This window comes from Cherax quadricarinatus, chromosome 54, assembly GCF_038502225.1.
Source record: "Cherax quadricarinatus isolate ZL_2023a chromosome 54, ASM3850222v1, whole genome shotgun sequence".
Taxonomy (NCBI): domain Eukaryota; kingdom Metazoa; phylum Arthropoda; class Malacostraca; order Decapoda; family Parastacidae; genus Cherax; species Cherax quadricarinatus.
The window spans coordinates 19,247,271-19,265,150 of NC_091345.1; the positions used below are offsets into that span (position 1 = coordinate 19,247,271).

General features: G+C 45.5%; 1 protein-coding gene across 9 annotated transcripts in view; it reads left to right on the plus strand.

Annotated features, from left to right (window-relative positions):
• LOC128705881 (solute carrier organic anion transporter family member 74D) overlaps nt 1-17,880 on the plus strand; it is a 116,946-nt gene that overhangs the window by 35,118 nt on the left and 63,948 nt on the right. For all 9 annotated transcript variants that reach the window (XM_070096683.1, XM_070096684.1, XM_070096680.1 and 6 more), the window contains exon 4: nt 16,695-16,934. In XM_070096683.1, coding sequence (XP_069952784.1) covers nt 16,695-16,934 — 240 coding nt within the window. The remainder of the gene's footprint in view (nt 1-16,694; nt 16,935-17,880) is intronic.

Here is a 17,880-nt window from a genome sequence, read left to right on the forward strand (position 1 = left end):
TAGCAAGTGAAGTAGTGGAGGCAGGAACCATACATAGTTTTAAGAAGAGGTATGACAAAGCTAAGGAAGCAGAGAGAGAGAGAGGACCCAGTAGCGATCAGTGAAGAGGCGGGGCCAGGAGCTGAGTCTCGACCCCTGCAACCACAATTAGGTGAGTACACACACACACACACAAACACACACACAGACACACACACACACACACACAGACACACACACAGACACACACACAGACACACACACAGACACACACACAGACACACACACACAGGCACGCACACACACACAGGCGCGCGCACACACACACACACACACACACACACACACACACACACACACACACACACACACACACACACACACACACACACACACACACACACACACAAACACGCAAGCAAAAACAACAGGCCTAGTGTCTAATCGACATGTGCCTAGGACAAAATGGTAAATAACACACACACACACACACACACACACACACACACACACACACACACACACACATACACACACACATACACACACACACACACACACACACACACACACACACACACACACACACACACACACACACACACACACACACACACACACACACACACTGTGTATGTCAGGCCCATACTGGAGTATGCAGCACCTGTTTGGAACCCGCACTTGATAAAGCACGTCAAGAAACTAGAGAAAGTACAAAGGTTTGCGACAAGGTTAGTTCCAGAGCTAAGGGGAATGTCCTATGAAGAAAGATTAAGGGAAATCGGCCTGACGACACTGGAGGACAGGAGGGTCAGGGGAGACATGATAATGACATATAAAATACTGCGTGGAATAGACAAGGTGGACAAAGACAGGATGTTCCAGGAGGGGACACAGAAACAAGAGGCCACAATTGGAAGTTGAAGACACAAATGAGTCAGAGAGATAGTAGGAAGTATTTCTTCAGTCATAGAGTTGTAAGGCAGTGGAATAGCCTAGAAAATGACGTAGTGGAGGCAGGAACCATACACAGTTTTAAGACGAGGTTTGATAAAGCTCATGGAGCGGGGAGAGAGAGGGCCTAGTAGCAACCGGTGAAGAGGCGGGGCCAGGAGCTAGGACTCGACCCCTGCAACCACAAATAGGTGAGTACAAATAGGTGAGTACACACACACTGTAAGTAAGTGCCGGTAAGTCCCAGGAGGTTGGGGGTCAGGTCACAAGAAGGTGTGGGCAGCCAAGGACCACTGAGACTTACATTACAACGCACATGCCACCTACCTTTCAGTACATAATAAACCCACACGTAATTCCACACAAAATTACACACAAAATTACACACACACACACACACACACACACAACACACACACACACACACACACACACACACACACACACACACACACACACACACACACACACACACACACACACACACATATCCAGACACACATACACTCCCCCCCTCACAACCGACATCTCACTACTTCCCCTGATCCCTCCCCTCATTCGCTGCCTGACCACGGTAGAGTGCGGTTGTGCTCTGCACCCCTCTGCTGTTTGTAGGCGAGCTCCCTTGTCAGTTACCTGGCTGCAGCGGTGTGAAGTGGTGCTGTCACGCCTCTGTTAACAACTTAGGTGCACTGTGAGTGTCAAGATGGCGGTGAGATGCAGGATAAATACTGTAGGCATTGAGCTACCTCAAGGAACGATAACGCCTAGTTCTGCGCAAGTCTTATTGCCAAAGATCATCCGGGAGACATATGACGTACAAGATAGTGACTTGTATGGTGTAGCATTAAACGGAAGCCGAAGAATATTCGTCAAACTGCTATCAGCTACGGTTTATGAATCGTTAGTCACCAGGTTTCAGGACGTAAGTCTTAGCGTCACACCAGCTGTCAGTGTAAGATTGATAGATGTTTCACGGCATTATACATGGATCAAGTTATGCAACGTTCCCTTTGAGGTGGACGAGGCGAATATAAGGAAAGTTTTTGAGACATATGGGACGGTGCATTATGCTCAACATGGTACGTGGGCGGCAGGTGCCTATGCTGGTTATCCAGAGGGTTTTTTCAACCTCAAAATGACGTTGAGACACCCAATACCGTCATATGTGTATCTACAAGATTTCAGGACGCAGGTAATGGTAATGTACCCAGGACAACGACGTACATGCCGCCTATGTTTACCTGGAGAGAGTTTACCTGGAGAGAGTTTCGGGGGTCAATGCCCCCGCGGCCCGGTCTGTGACCAGGCCTCCTGGTGGATCAGCACCTGATCAACCAGGCTGTTGCTGCTGGCTGCACGCAAACCAACGTACGAGCCACAGCCCGGCTGATCAGGAACTGACTTTAGGTGCTTGTCCAGTGCCAGCTTGAAGACTGCCAGGGGTCTGTTGGTAATCCCCCTTATGTGTGCTGGGAGGCAGTTGAACAGTCTCGGGCCCCTGACACTTATTGTATGGTCTCTTAACGTGCTAGTGACACCCCTGCTTTTCATTGGGGGGGATGGTGCATCGTCTGCCAAGTCTTTTGCTTTCGTAGTGAGTGATTTTCGTGTGCAAGTTCGGTACTAGTCCCTCTAGGATTTTCCAGGTGTATATAATCATGTATCTCTCCCTCCTGCGTTCCAGGGAATACAGGTTTAGAAACCTCAAGCGCTCCCAGTAATTGAGGTGTTTTATCTCCGTTATGCGCGCCGTGAAAGTTCTCTGTACATTTTCTAGGTCGGCAATTTCACCTGCCTTGAAAGGTGCTGTTAGAGTGCAGCAATATTCCAGCCTAGATAGAACAAGTGACCTGAAGAGTGTCATCATGGGCTTGGCCTCCCTAGTTTTGAAGGTTCTCATTATCCATCCTGTCATTTTTCTAGCAGATGCGATTGATACAATGTTATGGTCCTTGAAGGTGAGATCCTCCGACATAATCACTCCCAGGTCTTTGACGTTGGTGTTTCGCTCTATTTTGTGGCCAGAATTTGTTTTGTACTCTGATGAAGATTTAATTTCCTCATGTTTACCATATCTGAGTAATTGAAATTTCTCATCGTTGAACTTCATATTGTTTTCTGCAGCCCACTGAAAGATTTGGTTGATGTCCGCCTGGAGCCTTGCAGTGTCTGCAATGGAAGACACTGTCATGCAGATTCGGGTGTCATCTGCAAAGGAAGACACGGTGCTGTGGCTGACATCCTTGTCTATGTCGGATATGAGGATGAGGAACAAGATGGGAGCTAGTACTGTGCCTTGTGGAACAGAGCTTTTCACCGTAGCTGCCTCGGACTTTACTCTGTTGACGACTACTCTCTGTGTTCTGTTAGTGAGGAAATTATAGATCCATCGACCGACTTTTCCTGTTATTCCTTTAGCGCGCATTTTGTGCGCTATTACGCCATGGTCACACTTGTCGAAGGCTTTTGCAAAGTCTGTATATATTACATCTACATTCTTTTTGTCTTCTAGTGCATTTAGGACCTTGTCGTAGTGATCCAGTAGTTGAGACAGACAGGAGCGACCTGTTCTAAACCCATGTTGCCCTGGGTTGTGTAACTGATGGGTTTCTAGATGGGTGGTGATCTTGCTTCTTAGGACCCTTTCAAAGATTTTTATGATATGGGATGTTAGTGCTATTGGTCTGTAGTTCTTTGTTGTTGCTTTACTGCCCCCTTTGTGGAGTGGGGCTATGTCTGTTGTTTTTAGTAACTGAGGGAAGACCCCCGTGTCCATGCTCCCTCTCCATAGGATGGAAAAGGCTCGTGATAGGGGCTTCTTGCAGTTCTTGATGAACACAGAGTTCCATGAGTCTGGCCCTGGGGCAGAGTGCATGGGCATGTCATTTATCGCCTGTTCGAAGTCATTTGGCGTCAGGATAACATCGGATAGGCTTGTGTTAATCAAATTTTGTGGCACTCTCATAAAAAATTCATTTTGATCTTCGACTCTCAGTCTGGTTAGCTGCTTGCTAAAAACTGAGTCATATTGGGACTTGAGTAGCTCACTCATTTCCTTGCTGTCATCTGTGTAGGACCCATCTTGTTTAAGTAGGGGCCCAATACTGGGCGTTGTTCTCGATTTTGATTTGGCATAGGAGAAGAAATACTTTGGGTTTCTTTCGATTTCATTTATAGCTTTTAGTTCTTCCCGCGATTCCTGACTCCTAAAGGATTCTTTTAGCTTAAGTTCGATGCTTGCAATTTCTCTGACCAGTTTCTCCCTGCGCATTTCAGATATATTGACCTCTTTTAGCCGCTCTGTTATTCTTTTCCGTCGCCTGTAAAGGGAGCGCCTGTCTCTTTCTATTTTACATCTACTCCTCCTTTTTCTTAGAGGAATAAGCCTTGTGCATACATCGAGTGCCACCGAGTTAATCTGTTCTAGGCATAAGTTTGGGTCTGTGTTGCTTAGTATATCTTCCCAGCTTATATCGGTTAGGACTTGGTTTACTTGGTCCCACTTTATGTTTTTGTTATTGAAGTTGAATTTGGTGAATGCTCCCTCGTGACTAGTCTCATTTTGTCGGTCTGGGGCTCCTCGCATACATGTCTGAACCTCAATTATGTTGTGATCTGAGTATATTGTTTTTGATATGGTGACATTTCTTATCAGATCATCATTGTTAGTGAATATGAGGTCTAGTGTATTCTCCAGTCTAGTAGGCTCTATTATTTGCTGGTTTAAATTGAATTTTGTGCAGAGATTTAAAAGCTCGTGTGAGTGTGAGTTTTCATCAGAGCTGCCTCCTGGTGTTATTACTGCAACAATATTATTTGCTATATTCCTCCATTTTAGGTGCCTTAAGTTGAAATCCCCCAGGAGCAAGATGTTGGGTGCAGGAGCTGGAAGATTTTCCAGACAGTGGTCAATTTTTAACAGCTGTTCCTGGAATTGCTGGGATGTTGCATCCGGAGGCTTGTAGACTACCACAATGACTAGGTTTTGGTTCTCGACCTTTACTGCTAAAACTTCCACTACGTCATTTGAGGCATTAAGCAGTTCTGTGCAAACAAGTGACTCTGCAATGTACAGGCCAACCCCCCCCTTTTGCCTGTTCACTCTGTCACATCTGTATAGGTTGTAACCTGGGATCCATATTTCATTGTCCAAGTGATCCTTTATGTGGGTCTCAGTGAAAGTCGCGAACATTGCCTTTGCCTCTGCAAGCAGTCCACGGATGAAAGGTATTTTGTTGTTTGTTGCTGGCTTTAGACCCTGTATATTTGCAAAGAAGAATGTTATCGGACTGGTGGTATTGTTGGTACTGGGGGGGGATTTTTTTTCCGGCATTAGTATCTGTATCTGTTGGTTTGGAGTGGAGGCCATCGACTGTGGTTCCACTCCAGGAATGACTGGATTTGGTGTACGATTTCTGCCATTTCCTGCCAGTTTTTTTTCCTTCCTGGCACTAAAAAACCTCTCCCTCTTGAGTGGCTGTGGCTACCCAGGTTTTCCCATGGCCTGGATGTTTTGTATCTTTTTGTCCCCTTTAGATGGTATGCCTGGCAATTTAAGTTATAGCACAGTCTTTCCTGTACTGAAGAGGTACACATTTCAGGGTGAAAAAGCTTACAGGAAGGGAGTTTGCATTTTCCTGTTGTCATATGAGCATGGCATTTTCTAGGGCGGTCATAGTTGCACGTCCCATCTGTTTTTCCAGATTTCCCATGCCAGCAGATACCAAGTGCATAGTATGTGCACAGGCTTGGTTTCCGCTTGCCTTGGGTTTCTTTGACTGTATTCCCTGTTGGTGCATGTTTCCCTGTCTTACTTCTATCCTCCCTAGCACCAACAATGGAGCTCCCACCAGTTGTTTTTGGTAATTTATCCTCACTATTGCTATTGGAGTCCTCTTGTTTGCTATTTCCTGCGGTATTTCTAGTTTGCAATATTGGTTTTATCTTATCTTTGACTACACTTGTTTCCCTACTATGGCTCCTGTCCCCTATGAGGTCATTTATATGTATTCCTTCCTGCGTATAATTCCCGACTACCTGGACAAAATCTCCAGCTTCACCATTACTGTCTCCCAGGACAGTATCTCCAGCTTCACCATTTCTGTCTCCCAGGACAGCACCTCCAGCTTCACCATTACTGTCTCCCAGGACAGCACTATCAGCCCCACATTTACTGGTGAGTATGATCACATAGCGGCGACCTGTGACAAGCGAGGACGTGTGCCTGGACCTGTGGTGGATGTCGCAGCCCCTGCTTCAAAGGTGGCAGGTGAAAAACAAACATCGGATGGAGGGCGTGGTGTTTTGTGGAGCGAGATAGTGGATTGGGCACACAGGACTGGTGGTGAGTTGGAGTCCCTTCCCTAGCTGCCTGATCAGGTATCGTCTCCTGTGGATAAGGAGGAGCAGCAATTACAGGAGAAGGTTCTCGAGATTGAGGAAGAATTGGTGGAGGTGTTGAAGACTTTGTCACCACCAGAGAGGGACGTTACATCTGGGCGTGGTGTCATCGGAGAGCCGTCGCATCCAGAAAGTTGGGGACATGATAATTTGGGACGTGATGGTGGTTTGGAGTCGTCCGTTGAATCATTAAACCATTCTCAGGTAGAGGTGGAGGTTCATCGAGAGGCAACATCTGATCAAGATATGTGTAACATGACGGTCAGGAGAAAGAGGGCGGCTACGTCAGATTCTGATGACGTCCTTACGCCTGCACAAAGGTCTGGGAAACAGACTGAGGTGAAGTGTGAAGGTAGTGGTGTAGGTGGTGGTAGCCATGATAGGAGGCACCGGAAGAAGGGGGGAGGGAAAGAGAGCACTCTGAAGGTGTCAAACTTAAATTCAAGCTCTGGAGTTGTAAAGAGTGATGAGAGAAAGCAGGGGTGGAAACCTTAATAGGCCTTAGGTGTATGTCTGTAAATGTTAATGGGTTATGTAGCAGTATGAAGAGAGATTGGTTTCGTACTTTCCTGAACAAATCTAGAGTGGATGTTGTGTTCCTGCAGGAGCACAATTTTAAAGAGGGTAGGGTGTTGGAGGTGGCAGGATTTCGAGTTGTTTCCTTGCCATCTCCCCATCTAAAAGGTGGTGCGGGAATTTTAATAAGGGAGACGAGCCCGTTTGTTTTGCAGAGAAGCGAGGGAGGAGGGGGAGGGAGGGTGTTGCGTGTGGATGGGTAAGCGTTTGTCTTTTGTGAGTGTGTATGCGTCGGCAGAAAATAACATCAAGGTAAAGAATGATTTCGTGTGTGAGGATCTTGTGTTTTTCTTAAGTGCACTGCCAGAGGTAGCAATTGTTGGTGGGGATTGGAATAGTGTAATCAGGGTGGCTGATGTGGACCCAAAAGGGGCTGGATATATGTCTGTGGCTCTTAGGGATTTATTAAGGGATGTTAGGTTACGTGATGCCTTCGGGGGGGGCGGTGTGGGAGACTGAATATACGTTTGTTAGGAGTGGATATGCTGCGAGACTAGATAGAGTGTACCTTTCTCAGGGAGTGGATGTGAAATCTTTCAGTACTGTGGAGGCTACAATGTCAGATCATAGGGCAGTGGTGGTGGAGGTTGGGTGGGGGAAGCTCGCGGACATATATAGAAGTTATTGGAAGTTAAATATAAGTGTATTAGGTGATGAGGAGGGGTTGGAGGGGTTTTCAGTCCTATGGAGGGAGCTTAGTGTGGAAGAACAGGGAGTGGATGACATTGTGACATGGTGGGATAGTGTTGCAAAGGAAAGGATTAGAAAGTTTTATGTGAGAGAAGGAAAACATATTAATAATTTAAAATATGGACTGGCTAACTATTTAGAGGATAGGTTAAGAGGTTGCTATGGGCGGGGGGTAGGTGGGAATAATTTTCCTATGGATGAAATAGCTGAAATAAAGGGGAGGTTGAGGGTGTTGCAAAATGAAAGGTTTCAAGTTGTAAGGGTGCAGGCAGGGGTGGAAGAGGTGCTTTGGGGCGACAAGCCGTCAGCGTGTTTTGCGGCATCAAAAGCAAAGGCAGGCAGTGACAGCTATCCCATGTTTAGAGGTAACGGAGATGGTTGGGAATTATAGAGCAGGGCAGGAGATACGAACCACGAAGGGGATGTGTGCGTATGCGGAGGCTTGGTACGAGAAGTACTGGAACAGTGGGGGGGTGGGTGACGTGGCATTGGACAAGGTGTGTACGTATGTGACGTGTAATTTAGGAAATAGTGATAGAAAGGCTTTAGGTGGGACTATTACGGCAGAGGAAATAGAGAATGCGTTAAGGGGAATGAGGAAGGGGAAAGCGCCGGGTATTGACGGTCTCCCAGTAGAATTTTATTTACAGCATTGGACGTTAATAAGGGGATTTATTGTTAGGTTATTTAATCATATGAAGGAGAAGGGTACGTTGGGGGAGAAGCAGGTAACAGCAGTTGTAGTGTTGGTCCCAAAGGTCAAGGGGCAGCCCACCCTTCGGGAGTACCGAGCCATATCACTGCTGTGTGCAGATTATAAGGTGTTCGCCAAAAATTTAGGTAATAGGTTCAAATGTGTTGTGGGAAGGGTCATGTCAAAATCTCAGTTTGGGTTGCCGGGAAGGTCGATGATTGAAGGACATGGGATACTGAGAAGTTTTGTGGAAGCTAAGGGTGGGGGTAAAGGGGTGGCTTTGTTGGCTCCAGATTGGCAGGGAGCATATGATAGAGTGGAAAGGGGAGCTTTGCAGGTTATACTTAGGAGACAGGGTTTTGGGGAGGAAATAGTCGAGTGGGTAAATACGCTATACAAGGGGGCGAAAATGAGGATACAGATTAATGGGTGTATGGGGAGGGATATTGCAATGGGTAGAGGCCTTAGACAGGGATGCCCCATGTCCCAAATATTGTTTGCGTGTTTCCAGGACCCCTTTTATAGAATGGTTGACCGCAGCTTATGTACGCCATGTGAGGGAAGTGTGGGGGTGGGAGGGCCTGGCCGGGTTTAATTGGATACGTTGACGACACCACTGTGCTCATTCGTGAAGGGATGCCAATGGGAGTGTTGGACGAGGTTGTGCAATTATTTGGAAGTGCCATGGGTATGCAGGTAAATAGTGCGAAGTCAAGGTGCATGGGGTTGGGTTCTTGGGTGGGGGGTGTGGGGGGGAGATGTAATGTTGTTAAAGAATGGGCGATGTCTTTAAAGACTTGTGGTATTATATATAAGGATGACATGGTTGCGGCGCGGGAGGAAAACTCGGATAGGTTATTGGAAAGGATCGTGGGGCGTCTAGGTGTTCTGAGACACCAGCACCTAACTCTTATACAGCGAGTGATAGTCGTAAACATTTTATTGTATAGTAAGATTTGGCATGTTGCAGCTGTGTTCCCAATTACAGGGACAGCGATTGCGGGAATTCTAAGACGGGTGTGCAAATTTTTGTGGGGTTCACGTTGTGATTGGTTACGGAGGGAAGTTGTAATGTTACCTGTAAGTCAGGGAGGGTTGGGGTTGATGGATTTGAGACGGAGGGCTAAATGTGTGTTTATTAAATGGGAAGTGTTGCATGAGGGTGTGAACGCGGGGCAGCTCGGAATGATACACGACAGGCTGGGTGTGTGGTATCAAGGAATGGAGTTGAGGGAATGCGAAATCGTTTTGAGGGCTGTGATGTTGGTTAAAGAACTGAGAAAGGTTCGTATAAGGGTTTTGTGTAGGTTACTTGTAGGTAGGTGCGTTATCCCAGTTGAGGGTTTGTTCCCCATGTATGCATGGAAGAGTATTTGGTTTATATTTAGTAAACTGAAGTTAAACCCTCGGGCGCATGAGGTGATGTTTCGTTTCCTGCATGGGATCCTGCCATCTGGTGAGATACTATGAAACAGACAGGTTGTAGAGGGTGGGGGGTGTGGTATCTGTGGAGGGGATGAGACTGCGTTCCATGTAGTTTACTTTTGTGAAGGGCTAGAGGAGGTTAGGTGCTGGTTAAGTAGGTTTGTACAGAGGGTGGGGGGCCATGGGGTGTCGGTTCTGCGTGCTTTAAGTCTAGATACGGGTGGGTTAGATGAGGGTGTCATAAGAGCTTTAGATTATATCATGGTAGATTATATATATATATATATATATATATGTCGTGGGTGATAAGGGGGAAAGGGGATAGTGAGGAGAGAAGAAAGGTTCTTGCGGTAACGTTCTATCGTACGATGTGTCATAACAGAGATTTGTATGGGAGGAGGTGGGATCAGGCTTTCTCAGAGGGGTATAGAATGCTAACATTAGGGATTCTCGTAAATCTGTGATTGATAATGAGTGAGTGAAGGGGTTTTCATAGGTTGGAGGGAGTCAGGGGGTCACAACGGGCTCGCCTCCCTGGGGGGGGGTCGTGAGAGTGTTGTGAATGTGGGTTTGGAAAGGTTTCCTGGTTTTCATTGAGACTTTATGGCAGCCAAGTGTGGATGTAGAGCTCAAGGTCTCGTTATGTTAGATACACACTTTTCAGAATGTAGGTATAATATAGTAGATTTTTTATGTATAATTTGATGTGTATCAGTCTTGTATGACACGATTCTTGAGTAGTAAGTTATTTGCGATATGAAGTGTGTATTAGTTTGTATGTATGTTACGTGCTGAGTTTTTGCATGAGGAGATATACTTAGATACTGTTTTGCTTTGTGCATACACTGATTTTGATTAATGTGATTTTGTGAAACTTTTTGTGTGTACGTGTGTGTGTGTGTGTGTGTGTGTGTGTGTGTGTGTGTGTGTGTGTGTGGGTGTGTGTATATATATATCCCTTTCTATTGTATTGAGCCTTTGTCATGGGTCAGACGTTATGTAATACTTTATATATGTATGACTCGATTCTTTTTAAAGTTTATAATTATGGTCTGTACCCTGATACCGGTTTGGTGTTGATGCTAAGTTCTTGATGTTAAGTTTTAGTCTGTATGGTATACAGACATATCTAGACGGTTTATGTTTTTTTTTTTCGTATGTTGGTAAATGTAAAGCTGTATTGTTAGGGATACATATGTAGATGTTCTAGTAAGATTATGATGTTAGGTTTTGTTTTTTTTATTAATGCGAAGGATGGGATTTAACTGACCTAACTTTTGTATATTTTATGTTCAAGTGTATTGAGCCTTTGTCAGATGTCATGTTATATGTACAAGTTATATATATGCAAGGTTTTGCATTAATGAATGTGTATATATGTCAATTCATGACCCTGTGACAGTAATTTTTTAGTTATGTTCTTGCCGTAAGTTCTTGTTGTATGTTTGGCAGCAATATCTTGCGTGCATATAGGTGCAATCCGTTTGTCAGTTAATTTGATTGAGATCCATACTGTTTCTTTATTTTTATGTTAAACTGTATTAGTTTTAAATAAAATATATAAAAAAAAAAGATCCCTCCCCTCCCTCGATCATCCTCCCCTCCTCCGTTCACCCTAAACCCTCCCCACCCCTCCCCACTCTGCTCCCACATAGCCACAGTTCCTCCACTACTTCCCCCCCCCACACTCTGACATACACACTACTAACCTAACATACAGAACTACATAGGTTTCCCACTCTGAGGCAATCAGGATAAAACAAAAATGGGTTGCCAGAGAGCAACAAGAAAAACCAAGGGACAGGAGGAGGAAACTGCAAAGGAAGATTGGGCAGCAGAGCTCATAAAAAGGGATCATGAATGGGAAAAGAAACTAGAAGAACTTAGCATGAGAATGGAAGAGAGGATAGATATGGAAAGCAGGAAGTGGGAGGTGCATGTCAAAGCAGCAGAAGCTAGGATACAGAGTTTAGAAGAGGAATTGAAAAATCTGAAACAGCCTAAAGAACTAAAGAACATTTTGGGATTGACAACAGAGACTGCTACCTCAGCCACAAATAAGGGGACTGTAGGGAAAGAAGGGGCACAACTGCATGGAGAAGCTCTATCAGAGGAGACTGTAGCAAATGAAAGAGCTAAGCTGTATGTGGAGGCCCTAACAGACAACAACAGAGCCCAAGGAAAGCCGAGAAGGGAAAATGACAGGCCACTGAGCCCAAGTACATTAGCCAGTGAAACTGATGAAAGGAAAGCTGCAGTGGAGGAAACCAAATTAAATGAGGGGATACACAGGGATATGCAGTGGGAGAATGAAAGAGTGAGGTCAGTCTTTGTGTATGGGCTCCAGGAAGTTGAAGGGGAAACATATGAAGCAAGAAAACAAGGGGAAAAAAAAGCAATTAAAAGCATCATGAAAGCAATAGGAGAAGACGATATGACCCAGCTGGAAAATTTTCGGAGAATAGGGGGGTTTGTATAAAAAACAACCCGGCCAGTGAGAGTGACCTTCAAGGCAGAAGCGACTCGGACCAGGATCCTGCAGGAGAAAGCACAATTAAGGGACATGACGGCATACAGGAAGGTGTATCTCGACCGCGACAGAACACGAGAAGAAAGGCAGAAACTGAGAGAGATGGTACAAAGGCGAAAGGAGGAAAGAGAGGGGATGGAGAAGACAGACAGGAGATCCCAGACCCAGGAAGAAGATCAAATACAGCCTCCCTCACAACTTCCTATAGAAGCCTCCCAACCAGGTCAACCCCATTGCAACCAAACACTCTAAATCAAAACACCCATGCCACATCCAATGCCCCCACCCACTACATTACAAACTCCACCCCCACAGCAACAACCCATAGTTCCCTACCAGGTCTCCCACTTCCCCAACCCCAATATACCTCCCAGACCACAGTCTTAGAAAAGAAGTTGAAGATGTGGTATACAAATGCAGATGGAATAACAAACAAGTATGAGGAGTGGCACAAAAGAATCAAAGAGACATCCCCAGACATAATAGCACTCACAGAAACAAAACTCACCAGAATAATAACAGATTCAATCTTTCCATCCGGATATCAAATCCTCAGGAAAGACAGAGGGAGGAGAGGGGGAGGAGGAGTTGCACTGCTCATTAAAAACCAGTGGGGTTTTGAGAAAATGGAAGGCATGGATGGCATGGGCAAAAGGGACTACTTAGTAGGAACAATCCAGTCTGAGGGACATAAGGTGATAATTGCAGTAATGTACAACCCACCACAGAACTGCAGGAGGCCAAGAGAAGAATACGATGAGAGCAACAGAGCAATGATCGACACACTAGCCGAGGTGGCCAGGAGAGCACACATGGGGGGAGCAAAGTTACTAGTTATGGGTGATTTCAATCACAAGGAGATTGACTGGGAAAACCTGGAGCCCCATGGGGGTCCCAAAACATGGAGAGCCAAGATGATGGACGTGGTACTGGAAAACCTCATGCATCAACATGTTAGAGACACTACCAGAGAGAGAGGAGAGGATGAACCAGCAAGGTTGGACCTTGTATTCACCATGAGTAGTTTGGACATCGAGGGTATCATGTATGAAAGGCCCCTGGGAGCTAGTGATCATGTGGTTCTGTGCTTCGACTACATAGTTGAGCTCCAAGTGGAGAGAGTAGCAGGAATAGGCTGGGAAAAACCAAACTACAAAAGGGGGAACTACTCAGGCATAAGGAACTTCCTTCAAGACATTCAATGGGAGAGGGAACTGACAGGAAAACCAGTACAAGAAATGATGGACTATGTAGCAACAAAATGCAAGGAGGCAGAGGAGAGGTTTGTTCCCAAGGGAAACAGAAATAATGGGAAGAACATAACAAGTCCTTGGTTCACCCAAAGGTGTAGGGAGGCAAAAACTAGGTGTACTAGAGAATGGAAAAGGTACAGAAGACAGAGAACTCAGGAAAATAAAGAAATCAGCCGAAGAGCCAGAAACGAATATGCACAGATAAGAAGGGAGGCTCAGAGACAATATGAAAATTACATAGCATCAAAAGTAAAGACTGACCCGAAGCTGTTGTACAGCCACATCAGGAGGAAAACAACAGTCAAGGACCAGGTAATCAGACTGAGGAAGGGTGATGGGGAATTCACAAGAAACGACCAAGAGGTATGTCAGGAGCTCAACACAAGATTTAAAGAGGTATTTTCAGTGGAAAGCAGTAGGACTCCAGGAAATCAGAACAGGGGGGCACACCAGCAAGTGCTGGATGAGGTACATATAACCAAGGAGGAGGTGAAGAAGCTGCTATGCGAACTTAACACCTCAAAGGCGGTGGGACCAGACAACATCTCTCCATGGGTCCTTAAAGAGGGAGCAGAGATATTGTGTGAGCCATTAACAAAGATCTTCAACACATCATTTGAAACTGGGCAACTCCCTGAGGTATGGAAAATGGCAAATGTAGTCCCAATTTTTAAAAAGGGAGACAGACATGAGGCACTGAACTACAGACCTGTATCACTAACGTGTATAGTATGCAAGGTCATGGAGAAGATCATCAGAAGGAGAGTGGTGGGGCACCTGGAAAGAAACAAGTGTATAATTGACAACCAGCACGGTTTTAGGGAAGGAAAATCCTGTGTCACAAACCTACTAGAGTTTTATGACAAGGTGACAGAAGTAAGACAAGAGAGAGAGGGGTGGATCGACTGCATATTTTTGGACTGCAAGAAGGCCTTCGACACAGTTCCTCACAAGAGGTTACTGCAAAAGCTAGATGATCAGGCACATATAACAGGAAAGGCACTTCAATGGATCAGAGAATACCTGACAGGGAGGCAACAACGTGTCATGGTACGCAACAAGGTGTCAGAGTGGGCGCCTGTGACAAGCGGGGTTCCACAGGGGTCAGTCCTAGGACCTGTGCTGTTCTTGGTATATGTGAACGACATAACGGAAGGGATAGACTCAGAAGTGTCCTTGTTTGCAGATGATGCGAAGTTAATGAGAAGAATCAAATCGGACGAGGATCAGGCAGGACTACAAAGAGACCTGGACAGGCTACAAGCCTGGTCCAGCAACTGGCTCCTTGAATTTAACCCTGCCAAATGCAAAGTCATGAAGATTGGGGAAGGGCAAAGAAGACCGCAGACACAATATAGTTTAGATGGCCAAAGACTGCAAACCTCACTCAAGGAAAAAGATCTGGGGGTGAGCATAACACCGAGCATATCTCCTGAGGCGCACATCAATCAGATAACTGCTGCAGCATACGGGCGCCTGGCAAATCTACGGATAGCGTTCCGATACCTCAGTAAGGATTCGTTTAAGACTCTGTATACCATTTACGTCAGGCCCATACTGGAGTATGCAGCACCAGTTTGGAATCCACACCTAGTCAAGCACGTCAAGAAATTAGAGAAAGTGCAAAGGTTTGCAACAAGACTAGTCCCAGAGCTACGGGGATTGTCCTACGAAGAAAGGTTGAGGGAAATCGGCCTGACGACACTGGAGGACAGGAGGGTCAGGGGAGACATGATAACGACATATAAAATACTGCGCGGAATAGACAAGGTGGACAAAGACGGGATGTTCCAGAGAAGGGACACAGACACAAGAGGTCACAATTGGAAGTTGAAGACTCAGATGAATCAAAGGGATGTTAGGAAGTATTTCTTCAGTCATAGAGTAGTCAGGCCGTGGAATAGCCTAGAAAGTGACGTAGTGGAGGCGGGAACCATACATAGTTTTAAGGCGAGGTATGATAGAGCTCATGGGGCAGGGAGAGAGAGGACCTAGTAGCAATCAGCGAAGAGGCGGGGCCAGGAGCTGTGAATCGACCCCTGCAACCACAAATAGGTGAGTACAAATAGGTGAGTACACACACACACACACACACACACAAACGAATAGTGGATTTACAGTCACATACCTGTTAACTAATGATATTTTAAGCCAGTCGACTACACGAGGGTCAGTAATGTTATAGAAGCCTTCATTTAAATAGTTTTGGATAACTTGTTATACGGGAGATAAGGGTAAATTATAGAGCAGTGCGCAATGCTGCTGGTTTTGCCTGATCTAATTGGGAATTTTCTTCCCGTTTTTATTTGTAAAAAGAAGGAACTCCTTTGCCGTTTTCTTTCATCGCATAGTTTTGGATAATATTTCTTTCCCATACATTGTTAGTTGTTGAGGTGAATACCCAGAATTTTTCTCCCCTCATTGCCTTTCAGAGTATGTATTATTTATTTTATTTAGTTGTCCCCTCAAGGAAGGTTCCTTGATGTTGGTGAGGGGCTCTTGATTTAGGGAATTGGATCTGTGCTCCAGTTCCCCGAATTAAGCCTGAATGCCTTCCACATCCCACCCCAGGCGCTGTATAATCCTCTGGGTTTAGCGCTTCCCCCTTGATTATAATAATAATTTATGTAGTTGTTTAGGTTTAGGTTTATTCCCTAGCATTATGTAGCAAGTTTTATCAGTGATGTAAATTTTTTCGCCATCAAAACTGATGCCATTTCTAGTTCAACATTGACTGTGTTATTTAGCAAACTTATTAAAGTTCCCTACACAAACTTATATTTTTTTTCAATTGTCTTATATAATAACATACGTGTGAATTACCTGGGATAACCTAATAAAGTAAAAAAAAGTTACTTATTGTTTTGCTGGGTGTCCTTGTTGAGGTCAGTGTCCTCTCAAGGAAGGTTCCTTGATGCTGGTGAGGGGCTCTTGATCTAGGGAATTGGATCTGTGCTCCAGTTCCCTGAATTAAACCTGAATGCCTTCCACATCCCACCACAGGCGCTGTATAATCCTACGGGTTTAGTGCTTCCCCTTTGATAATAATAATGTCAATGTACTCACCTAGTTGTTCTCACCTAATTAAGGTTGCAGGGATCGAGTCCTGCTTTATTTCTGTTGACCCTTGTGTACATAATAGCCTTTAAACTTAATAAACAAACTAATTAACCTTAATGTCATTACCCAGGCATAATACTGTCTGGGAATGACATCTCTCAGGTGCTGCTGGCCATGTTTCTGGGTTATTATGGTAACTTTGGTCACCGTCCAAGGTGGCTGGGTGTTGGTGCACTGTTCACTGCAGCTTCCTGCATCACTGCTGCTCTACCACACTTCTTCTATGGTCCTGGTGAAGATGCTGTTGTTGCAGCTCGCATTGCAACCTCTGGTGACATCTCCTTGCTCAATAATCTCACTGGCTTCAAAAGTAAGGAGATTCACTATTTAATAAAATAAGGGGCAGTAAGTTTATTTAGGCTAAGGTAGATATAAGTACAGTTATACAAATTTAAGTGACTACATTTATCGTATATAGTAATATGTGTGTGTAAATTACCTAGGATAACCCCTCAAGGAAGGTTCCTTGATGTTGGTGAGGGGCTCTTGATCTAGGGAATTGGATCTGTGCTCCGGTTCTCTGCATTAAGCCTGAATGCCTTCTACATCCTCCCCACAGGCGCTGCATGATCCTACAGGTTTAGCGCTCCCCCTTTATTATAATAATGACCTTGGATACCTGGAGTTTACCTGGAGAGAGTTTCGGGGGTCAACGCCCCCGCGGCCCGGTCTGTGACCAGGCCTCCTGGTGGATCAGCGCCTGATCAACCAGGCTGTTGCTGCTGGCTGCACGCAAACCAACGTACGAGCCACAGCCCGGCTGATCAGGAACTGTCTTTAGGTGCTTGTCCAGTGCCAGCTTGAAGACTGCCAGGGGTCTGTTGGTAATCCCCCTTATGTGTGCTGGGAGGCAGTTGAACAGTCTCGGGCCCCTGACACTTATTGTATGGTCTCTTAACGTGCTAGTGACACCCCTGCTTTTCATTGGGGGGATGGTGCATCGTCTGCCAAGTCTTTTGCTTTCGTAGTGAGTGATTTTCGTGTGCAAGTTTGGTACTAGTCCCTCTAGGATTTTCCAGGTGTATATAATCATGTATCTCTCCCTCCTGCGTTCCAGGGAATACAGGTTTAGAAACCTCAAGCGCTCCCAGTAATTGAGGTGTTTTATCTCCGTTATGCGCGCCGTGAAAGTTCTCTGTACATTTTCTAGGTCGGCAATTTCACCTGCCTTGAAAGGTGCTGTTAGAGTGCAGCAATATTCCAGCCTAGATAGAACAAGTGACCTGAAGAGTGTCATCATGGGCTTGGCCTCCCTA